This window comes from Salmo salar, unplaced genomic scaffold (assembly GCF_905237065.1).
Source record: "Salmo salar unplaced genomic scaffold, Ssal_v3.1, whole genome shotgun sequence".
Lineage (NCBI taxonomy): Eukaryota > Metazoa > Chordata > Actinopteri > Salmoniformes > Salmonidae > Salmo > Salmo salar.
The window spans coordinates 311,453-323,241 of record NW_025548037.1 but is presented as its reverse complement, the minus strand read 5'-3'; the positions used below and the strand labels follow the sequence as shown (position 1 = coordinate 323,241).

Sequence of the window (11,789 nt, the reverse complement as noted above, 5' to 3'; positions counted from 1 at the left end):
ATCCAGGACCTCTATACCAGGCGGTGTCAGAGGAAGGCCTTAACCTGTTAGGGCTAGGGGGCAGCATTGACACGGCTGGATAAAAAACATACCCGATTTAATCTGGTTACCACTCCTACCCAGTAACTAGAATATGCATATACTTATTACATATGGATAGAAAACACCCTAAATTTTCTAAAACTGTTTGAATGGTGTCTGTGAGTATAACAGAACTCAAATGGCAGGTCAAAACCTGAGAGATTCCTTTACAGGAAGTGGCCTGTCTGACCATTTGTTGAACTTCTTTTCCATCTCTATCATTTACTAAGGATCTCTGCTCTAACGTGACACTTCCCACGTCGTCCATAGGCGCTCAGAGCCCGGGAAAAAACAGAATGTCGTCATTCCAGCCCCAGGCTGAAACACATTATCGCCTTTCTCAAGTGGCCGATCAAGAGACACTAGCTTATGCGCATGACCCCGACCGCCCCGCCTTTGGGATTTTTTCCTCTGTTTGCCGAAAAGGAGATTCCCTGTCGGAATATTATCGCTTTTCTATGAGAAAAATGTCGTAAAAATGGATTTTAAACAGCGTTTGACATGCTTCGAAGTACGGTAATGGAATACTTAGAATTTTGTTGTCACGAATTGCGCCATGCGCGTGACACTTCTTTACTATTTCGGATAGTGTCTGGAACGCACGAACAAAACGCCGCTATTCGGATATAACGATGGATTATTTTGGACCAAACCAACATTTGTTATTTAAGTAGCAGTCCTGGGTGTGTATTCTGACGAAGACAACAAAAGGTAATGAAATTTTATAATAGTAAATATGATTATGGTGAGTGCTAAACTTGCCGGGTGTCTAAATAGCGAGCCCGTGATGCCTGGGCTATGTACTTAGAATATTGCAAAATGTGCTTTCACCAAAAAGCTATTTTAAAATCGGACATATCGAGTGCATAGAGGAGGTCTGTATCTATAATTATTAAAATAATTGTTATGCTTTTTGTGAACGTTTATCGTGAGTAATTTAGTAAAATGTTAGCGAATTCCCCGGAAGTTTGCGGGGGGTATGCTAGTTCTGAACGTCACATGCTAATGTAAAAAGCTGTTTTTTGATATAAATATGAACTTGATTGAACAAAACATGCATGTATTGTATAACATAATGTCCTAGGGTTGTCATCTGATGAAGATCATCAAAGGTGAGTGCTGCATTTAGCTGTCTTCTGGGTTTTGGTGACATTATATGCTGGCTTGAAAAATGGGTGTCTGATTATTTCTGGCTTGGTACTCTGCTGACATAATCTAATGTTTTGCTTTCGTTGTAAAGCCTTTTTGAAATCGGACAGTGTGGTTAGATTAACGAGAGTCTTGTCTTTAAATGGCTGTAAAATAGTCATATGTTTGAGAAATTGAAGTAATAGGATTTTTAAGGTTTTGAAAATCGCGCCACAGGATAGTAGTGGCTGTTACGTAGGTGGGACGAATTCGTCCCGCCTAGCCTAGAGAGGTTAAACATTGTCAAAGACTCCAGCCACCCTAGTCATAGACTGTTCTCTCTGTTATCGCATGGCAAGCAGTAACAGAGTGCCTAAGTCTAGGTCCAAGAGGCTTATAAACAGTTTCTACCCCAAGCCATAAGACTCCTGAACATCTAATCAAATGGCTACCCAGACTATTTGCATTGTCCCCCCCTCTTTTACCCTGCTGCTACTCTGTTTATTATCTATGCATAGTAACTTTAATAACTCTACCTACATGTACATATTACCTCAATTACCTCGACACCAGTGCTCCCGCACACTGACTCTGTACCGGTACTCCCTGTATAAAGCCCTGCTATTGGTATTTTACTGCTGCTCTTTAATTATTTGTTACTTTTATTTATTTTCATTTTTTTGTATTTTTCTTAATGGGCTACGGGGGCAGTATTGAGAATTTTGAAAAAATATGTGCCCATTTTTAACTGCCACCTACACCAACTCAGAAGCTAGGATATGCATATTATTACCAGATTTGGATAGAAAACACTCTGAATTTTCTAAAACTGTTTGAATGGTGTCTGTAAGTATAACAAAACTCATATGGCAGGCAAAAACCTGAGAAAACCTGAGAGAAAAAAAGAATTTTGTGGCTGTACTATTTTTTTTAATCATTGTTTAATAGATACCACAGTGAGAAAGGATTCATTTCGCAACTCCTACGGCTTCCACTAGATGTCAGCGATCTTTATAAAGTTGTTTGAAGCGTCTATGATCAACAGAGACCGGATGACAAGGAAGGGAAGTTGACCTCCCTGGGATGTCGTCACTTCCATTATTGCCTGCACCTGCTCAAGCATGTGACTCGAGACAATTTTCAAAGATGTTTTTCTAGACACAGGAGCGGTCGTGTTGAAACATTACTGATGTTTCACGTTAAAAATGGCTCTAAAGATTGATGCTAAACAACGTTTGACGTTTGAACGAACGTAAATAGATTATTTTTTTAACTTTTCGCTGTGACTTCCCACCCCCCGCCCGCGCTACTTTTGAGTAGCCACCGAAGCGCTAACAACATGGAACAACTTGGAGTTATTTGGACATCAATTATGAACTTTGTCAAAAGAAACCACATTTGTAGTGGACCTGGGATTCCTGGAAGTGCCAATGGATGAAGATAATCAAAGGTAAGGGATTATTGACGATAGTATTATTGATATTAGCTGGTTACAAGATGATGCTAACCTATATAGCCTAGCCTATTGTTCTTAGCACAGCACCCGGTTTATTGCAACTTGTGATTTCCCAGTAAAGTTATTTTGAAATCTGGCAATACAGTAGCATTTACGAAATGATAAACTATTATTATTTGAATCACAATATTATAATTTACCAATGTTTTCGAATAGTAATTTTGTAAATTGTAACGTTGTTCACCGGAAGCACTTCAGAGAAGAAAAAATCTGAATTTCACGCTACTGTAAAATGCTGTTTTTGGATATAAATATGAACTTGATGGAACAAAAAATGCATGTATTGTATAACATAATGTCCTAGGAGTGTCATCTGATGGAGATTGCCAAAGGTTAGTGCATAATTTTAGCTGGTTTCTGCTTTTGGTGACGCCTGACCTTGAATTGAAAATGGATGTTTGTACTTTTGTGGCTATGTACTGTCCTAACATAATCTAACTTTATGCTTTTGCCGTAAAGCCTCTGAAAATCGAACAATGTGGTTGGAATAAGGAGATGTTTATCTTTTAAATGGTGTAAAATAGTTGCTTGTTTGAGAAATTGAAATTATTAGATTTTTGATGTTTTGAATTTCCAGCCTTGTTAGCAATCCCGTCTCGGGGTTCATTGCTAACCTGTAGCCCCAACAGGTTAAAACACCTGTTGGATACGGCGCATGTGACAAATACAATTTTATTTTATCTATTTGTCCCAATCGTGGATGATACAGTAAAACACATTACCAAATACCATACTTTAATAATTTGTGATTCAGTACATTTCCAGTGGTGGAAGAGACCCTCTGGAGTAGCTGCAGTGTGTCTGGGGCTGCTGTGTGTTCTCCTACTGACTGGGATCATAGGCCTGTCTGTCTACTGTAAGTTTAGTATTTTGTCACTGAGACTTAAGTAGAATCCTTAATCATCCTTAATCATCCTTAATCAACCTTAATCATACTTAATCATCCTTAATCATCCTTAATCATCAATGGTGTGGTAGTTACATGTTTGATTAACTTTTCCCTTTTACAGATGGAGTAATTGGTCATCACGACTCAACAGAGAGAGACCAGCTACAGGCCAGTTACAGCCTTCTGACTAAAGAGAGAGACCAGCTACAGACCAGTTACAGCCTTCTGACTAAAGAGAGAGACCAGCTACAGATCAGTTACAGCCTTCTGTCTAAAGAGAGAGACCAGCTACAGACCAGTTACAGCCTTCTGACTAAAGAGAGAGACCAGCTACAGACCAGCAGTAACACCCTGACTAAAGAGAGAGACCAGCTACAGACCAGTTACAGCCTTCTGACTAAAGAGAGAGACCAGCAACAAAAAGAGAAAAATGATCTCATGAGAAAGTTCTCTAATCTGAGTGAGTTTACCAAATAAATGATCATAACATCATATATCTAATATGCAGTCAACTTGTGTTTGTATTCTAAAATAATAGGTGCAGAATAATAAGATGGAAATTCATGTTTTTGTCTTGTAGAACAAACCTGCCCTAAAGACTGGAAGAAGTTTGAATCCAGTTGGTACTTCCTGTCTACTGAGACTAAAACCTGGGGGGAGAGCAAAGATGACTGTCTGGAGAGAGGAGCAGACCTGGTGATCATCAACAGTGATAAGGAACAGGTGAGAGAGAAAGAGAGAGAGATATGGCGGGGGGGTTATGATCAAACATCCCTTGGTCAGTAATGTATCTTCCAGTATTTAACCTGTTGGGTCTAGGGGGCAGCATTTGCACGTCTGGATAAAAAAAATGTACCCGATTTAATCTGGTTACTAATCCTACCCAGTAACTAGAATATGCATATACTTATTATATATGGATAGAAAACACTCTAAAGTTTCCAAAACTGTTTGAATGGTGTCTGTGAGTATAACAGAACTCATTTGGCAGGCAAAACCCTGAGACATTTTCTGACAGGAAGTGGATACCTGATGTGTTGTATTGACTTTAAACCTATCCCATTGAAAAACACAGGGGTTTAGGAATATTTTGGCACTTCCTATTGCTTCCACTAGATGTCACCAGCCTTTACAAAGTGTTTTGAGTCTTCTGGAGGGAGATCTGACCGAACAAGAGCCATGGAACGGTGATGTCCCATTAGACACCTGGCGCGCTACTTCATGTTGGGTACCCTCGTTCCAATACGTTATGAAAGAGTATGCATTCGTCCACCTTGAATATTATTCATGTTCTGGTTAAAAAGGCCCTAATGATTTATGCTATACAACGTTTGACATGTTTGAACGAACGGAAATATATTTTTTCCCCTCGTTCATGACGAGAAGTCCGGCTGGCTTACATCATGTGCTAACGAGACGGAGATTTTTGGACATAAATGATGAGCTTTTTTGAACAAAACTACATTCGTTATGGACCTGTGATACCTGGAAGTGACATCTGATGAAGAGAATCAAAGGTAATGGATTATTTACATAGTATTTTCGATTTTAGATCTCCCCAACATGACGTCTAGTCTGTATCGCAACGCGTATATTTCTGGGCGCAGTGCTCAGATTATTGCAAAGTGTGATTTCCCAGTAAGGTTATTTTTAAATCTGGCAAGTTGATTGCGTTCAAGAGATGTAAATCTATAATTCTTTAAATGACAATATAATATTTTAACAATGTTTTCTAATTTTAATTATTTAATTTGTGACGCTGACTTGACTGCCGGTTATTGGAGGGAAACGATTTCCTCAACATCAATGCCATAGTAAAACGCTGTTTTTGGATATAAAAATGAACTTGATAGAACTAAAAATGCATGCATTGTCTAACATAATGTCCTAGGAGTGTCATCTGATGGAGATTGTAAAAGGTTAGTGCATCATTTTAGCTGGTTTTATGGTTTTGGTGACCCTGTCTTTGACTTGACAAAACATTACACACAACTCTTGTAAATGTACTGTCCTAACATACTCTAAATTTATGCTTTCGCCGTAAAACCTTTTTGAAATCGTAAAACGTGGTTAGATTAAGGAGATGTTTATCTTTCAAATGGTGTAACATAGTTGTATTTTTGAAAAATTTGAATTTTGACATTTATTTGGATTCAAATTTGCCGCTCTTGAAATGCACCTGCTGTTGATGGAGTGCACCACGGGTGGCACGCTAGCGTCCCACCTAGCCCCAAGATTAACACATGTAGTCTATAGTAGTTGACAATATCAGCTCTTTCTCACCAACAGGAGTTTCTCTTCCACCTCAACAAGGGTTTCTGGATTGGTCTGACTGACACTGTTACTGAGGGGACCTGGAAATGGGTGGACGGCAACCCACTGACCACCCCAAAGTAAGAGACTACTGCTCTAACAACTCTGACCACCGTGTAAGGGGTAGGACTGATTCTGTGTGTTGTTCATACTCTAGGTTCTGAGAGAGTATCCAGTCTAACTGTATTGTTCATACTCTAGGTTCTGAGAGAGTATCCAGTCTAACTGTATTGTTCATACTCTAGGTTCTGAGAGAGTGGTCAGTCTAACTGTGTTGTTCATACTCTAGGTTCTGAGAGAGTATCCAGTCTAGCTCTGTATTGTTCATACTCTAGGTTCTGAGAGAGTATCCAGTCTAACTGTATTGTTCATACTCTAGGTTCTGAGAGAGTATCCAGTCTAACTGTATTGTTCATACTCTAGGTTCTGAGAGAGTATCCAGTCTAACTGTATTGTTCATACTCTAGGTTCTGAGAGAGTATCCAGTCTAACTGTATTGTTCATACTCTAGGTTCTGAGAGAGTATCCAGTCTAACTGTATTGTTCATACTCTAGGTTCTGAGAGAGTATCCAGTCTAACTGTATTGTTCATACTCTAGGTTCTGAGAGAGTATCCAGTCTAACTGTATTGTTCATACTCTAGGTTCTGAGAGAGTATCCAGTCTAACTGTATTGTTCATACTCTAGGTTCTGAGAGAGTATCCAGTCTAACTGTATTGTTCATACTCTAGGTCCTGAGAGAGTATCCAGTCTAACTGTATTGTTCATACTCTAGGTTCTGAGAGAGTATCCAGTCTAACTGTATTGTTCATACTCTAGGTCCTGAGAGAGTATCCAGTCTAACTGTATTGTTCATACTCTAGGTTCTGAGAGAGTATCCAGTCTAACTGTATTGTTCATACTCTAGGTTCTGAGAGAGTATCCAGTCTAACTGTATTGTTCATACTCTAGGTTCTGAGAGAGTGGTCAGTCTAACTGTATTGTTCATACTCTAGGTCCTGAGAGAGTATCCAGTCTAACTGTGTTGTTCATACTCTAGGTTCTGAGAGAGTGGTCAGTCTAACTGTATTGTTCATACTCTAGGTCCTGAGAGAGTATCCAGTCTAACTGTATTGTTCATACTCTAGGTTCTGAGAGAGTATCCAGTCTAACTGTATTGTTCATACTCTAGGTTCTGAGAGAGTGGTCAGTCTAACTGTATTGTTCATACTCTAGGTCCTGAGAGAGTATCCAGTCTAACTGTATTGTTCATACTCTAGGTCCTGAGAGAGTATCCAGTCTAACTGTATTGTTCATACTCTAGGTTCTGAGAGAGTGGTCAGTCTAGCTCTGTATTGTTCATACTCTAGGTCCTGAGAGAGTATCCAGTCTAACTGTATTGTTCATACTCTAGGTTCTTAGAGAGTATCCAGTCTAACTGTATTGTTCATACTCTAGGTTCTGAGAGAGTATCCAGTCTAACTGTATTGTTCATACTCTAGGTCCTGAGAGAGTATCCAGTCTAACTGTATTGTTCATACTCTAGGTTCTGAGAGAGTATCCAGTCTAACTGTATTGTTCATACTCTAGGTCCTGAGAGAGTATCCAGTCTAACTGTATTGTTCATACTCTAGGTTCTGAGAGAGTGGTCAGTCTAGCTCTGTATTGTTCATACTCTAGGTCCTGAGAGAGTATCCAGTCTAACTGTATTGTTCATACTCTAGGTCCTGAGAGAGTATCCAGTCTAACTGTATTGTTCATACTCTAGGTTCTTAGAGAGTATCCAGTCTAACTGTATTGTTCATACTCTAGGTTCTGAGAGAGTATCCAGTCTAACTGTATTGTTCATACTCTAGGTCCTGAGAGAGTATCCAGTCTAACTGTATTGTTCATACTCTAGGTTCTGAGAGAGTATCCAGCCTAACTGTATTGTTCATACTCTAGGTTCTGAGAGAGTATCCAGTCTAACTGTGTTGTTCATACTCTAGGTTCTGAGAGAGTATCCAGTCTAACTGTATTGTTCATACTCTAGGTTCTTAGAGAGTATCCAGTCTAACTGTATTGTTCATACTCTAGGTTCTGAGAGAGTATCCAGTCTAACTGTATTGTTCATACTCTAGGTTCTGAGAGAGTATCCAGTCTAACTGTATTGTTCATACTCTAGGTTCTGAGAGAGTATCCAGTCTAACTGTATTGTTCATACTCTAGGTTCTGAGAGAGTATCCAGTCTAACTGTATTGTTCATACTCTAGGTTCTGAGAGAGTATCCAGTCTAACTGTATTGTTCATACTCTAGGTTCTGAGAGAGTATCCAGTCTAACTGTATTGTTCATCCTGCAGGTACTGGGGGAGTGGACAGCCTAATGGTGGTGGAGTGGAGAACTGTGTGTTGTTAACTCACAGTTCATCAGACCAAGGACCATGGCATGACTATCCGTGTTCATTTAACCATTCCTGGATCTGTGAGATATAGTTCTTTCTCACTTTTAGTTATGATGTTGATTGTCATGCTGAAAGTCATGATACCAGCTACAGGGCCTTCAGAAAGTATTCACTGCCTAGACCTTTTCCACATTTTGAATTTTTAAATCGATTAAATTGAGATTTTACTGTCACTGTCCTACACACAATAACTCATAATGTCAAAGTGGAAATATGTTTTTCTTTTCTTTTTTACAAATGAATAAAAGATTTAAATCTGAAATGTCTTGAGTCAGAAAGTATTCAACCCCTTTGTTATGGCAAGCCTAAACACGTTCAGGAGTAAAATGTGCTTCCCTTGACACATAATAGGTTGCATAGACTCACTGTGTGAAATACAGAGTACAGTATAAAATAGAAAGGAGGACCAAGGCACTCTTCATATAATTGATTAAAATGCCTTTATTTGTATGGCATGTTCAATAGAAACAAGGTTTTAAAAATCTGACGCGTTTCGGCTGCATGGCCTTCGTCAGGGAATACAAAGAAATAATACAATGTCCTCCTTTGAACAGCTTTTCCAATTAGCCCTAATTTGAAGGGAGTGGTTAAAATTGATTGGACACACCTAGTAAACAATACTATACACATTAAAAAGTGAAATACTGTAGCTATGTTATCAAAAAAATACAACTCCAAGCTAGAAGTATCAGAACACTTAGAAAGGTAGTTCTAACCTTAAACATGACCGGGAGAAGTGTCAAGAATAAGAAAGCAATATATTCCATAGTACACTAGAACACAGCCAAACATGAACAACAATAGTCTAAACATAGCTGAGGGCAATTGAGCAAAATGACCACTAGATGACAGCAAATGGACCTATCACAACCCTACAGGAATGGTGAGAAATCCATATCTTCATTTAAACCAGGGTATTTAGTGGCTTGTAGTTTGTAAATCCATATCTTCATGTAAACCAGGGTATTTAGTGGCCTGTAGTTTGTAAATCCATATCTTCATGTAAACCAGGGTATTTAGTGGCCTGTAGTTTGTAAATCCATATCTTCATTTAAACCAGGGTATTTAGTGGCCTGTAGTTTGTAAATCCATATCTTCATGTAAACCAGGGTATTTAGTGGCCTGTAGTTTGTAAATCCATATCTTCATGTAAACCAGGGTATTTAGTGGCCTGTAGTTTGTAAATCCATATCTTCATTTAAACCAGGGTATTTAGTGGCCTGTAGTTTGTAAATCCATATCTTCATGTAAACCAGGGTATTTAGTGGCCTGTAGTTTGTAAATCCATATCTTCATGTAAACCAGGGTATTTAGTGGCCTGTAGTTTGTAAATCCATATCTTCATGTAAACCAGGGTATTTAGTGGCCTGTAGTTTGTAAATCCATATCTTCATGTAAACCAGGGTATTTAGTGGCTTGTAGTTTGTAAATCCATATCTTCATGTAAACCAGGGTATTTAGTGGCCTGTAGTTTGTAAATCCATATCTTCATGTAAACCAGGGTATTTAGTGGCCTGTAGTTTGTAAATCCAAAAACTTTCCCTTTGGTTTAACTGTTTAAGACGGCCCCCTTTTCTAATAGAGGCCGGAATGTGATCAATACCCACAAAATACAGTACTGAAGCAGAGAACATTAAAATAATCATTAAAAATAATTGGGGAATTATCCAAAGTGATACTCTACTACACCAAGTCTTTCCTGAGCCACCAGTCATAAGCTTTAAAAGATGTCCTACCCTAAATGATAAATTAGTACACAGTTATCTTCCGGGTGACTCTCAAAAAACTTGGCTTGACCACAAACCCAAGGGCTCTTTTAAATATAACCACTGCAGAAATATTGCACAGGAAAAGTATTTTGTAGACACAGCTTCCAAAATGGAGTATTACGTCAAGCATTTCATTAACTGCAAAACCACTCATGTCATCTATAGATTGGAATGTCCACAGTGCAAGGTGTTCTACATTGGACGGACAAAGAGACGCCTTCAAGACCGCCTAGCGGAACACAAGTACGCCATACGGGTAGGCAATGACGACTACCCCATGGCAAGGCACTATAAGTCCTTACACCAAGGCAACCCTGCCTCCCTCTCTTCGCCCCAACCCGGGCTCAAACCAGGGACCCTTGCACACATCAACAACTGACACCCCACGAAGCAACGTTACCCATCGCGCCACAAAAGCCGCGGCCCTTGCAACGCAAGGGGAAACCCTACTTCAAGTCTCAGAGCGAGTGACGTCACCGATTGAAATGCTATTAGCGCGCACCACCGCTAACTAACTAGCCATTTCACATCGGTTACACCTACAAGCTGTGGGTATTGATCACATTCCGGCCTCTATTAGAAAAGGGGACCGTCTTAAACAGTTAAACCAAAGGGAAAGTTTTTGGATTAAATATTTATGTCCCCTTAGTGGTTCATCACGTCAGCAAAAGGGAATATGTTCCATTTATGTTTATTTAGTGCAAATTGTCCACTGGTATTGCTGTATGAAAGTGAATTTCCCCCCAGGCATACATACATGTTCTTTGTTATTACCCGAGCCACCTGAGCCACTGCCTGTTCACCCCGCTATCATTCAGAAGGCGATATCAGTACAGGTGCATCAAAGCTGGGATCGAAAGACTGAAAAACAGCTTCTATCTCAAGGCCATCAGACTGTTAAATAGCACAGAGAGTCTGCAGCCTACATATAGACTTGACATCATTGGCCACTTTAATAAATGGAACACTAGTCACTTTAATAATGTTTACATATCTTGCATTTCTCATCTCATATGTATAAACTGTATCTCAGTCTATGCTGCTCTGACATTGTTTATCCATATATTCCTAATTCCATTACGAACCAGCTCTGAGTTCGCAACAAAAGGGAGACAATGTGGAGACAAGGAGTATCAAAAATATATATTTATTAGATAACACAACCAAAATCAACAAGGTGTCTGCATGGAGAGAGTCTCCCTTCATGACTGTGGAAGAGGTCTATTTATCCTGGGACACACCCGGGCCCAGGTGCTTCCCATTTAGCTGACGACCCTCCCAGCTCCGCCCACCGGCATCCTAATAAGGAAACAAGAGCAGAGAGAATACGGCAGACAGAGGGAGGGGCGTTAAATATATTACTCTATTGTTATCATATAGAAACATCACTTGTTAGATATTACTGCACTGTGGGAACTAGAAGGACAAGCATTTCACTACACCTGCAATAACATCTGCTGAACACCTGTATGTGACCAACAACATTTGATTTGTTATGAAGGTAATTTGTGTCAAATTTACTTTTCCCCTCATTCACCCCATCTCTTTACATTGCTTATGCATATTCAGTGGCCTGACTGTGTCAAAGGTCCATCCTGGTAGATCTGAACCTAATGCAGCTTGGAGTGATCAGAAGTCACATTTAGGTGCCAGGTGTAACTGAGGCCATAGA

General features: G+C 39.5%; 1 protein-coding gene across 1 annotated transcript; it reads left to right on the top strand.

The window, feature by feature from the left end:
* Positions 1-3,310: 3,310 nt before the first annotated feature.
* Positions 3,311-8,541, top strand: LOC123732614 (C-type lectin domain family 4 member M-like; the record flags this gene model as incomplete). The annotated part of the gene is made up of 5 exons (XM_045711882.1): positions 3,311-3,581; positions 3,736-4,074; positions 4,195-4,337; positions 5,904-6,007; positions 8,247-8,541. Coding segments are annotated over 5 exons (990 nt in total), but the record flags the coding sequence as incomplete, so codon positions are not given.
* Positions 8,542-11,789: the final 3,248 nt, after the last annotated feature.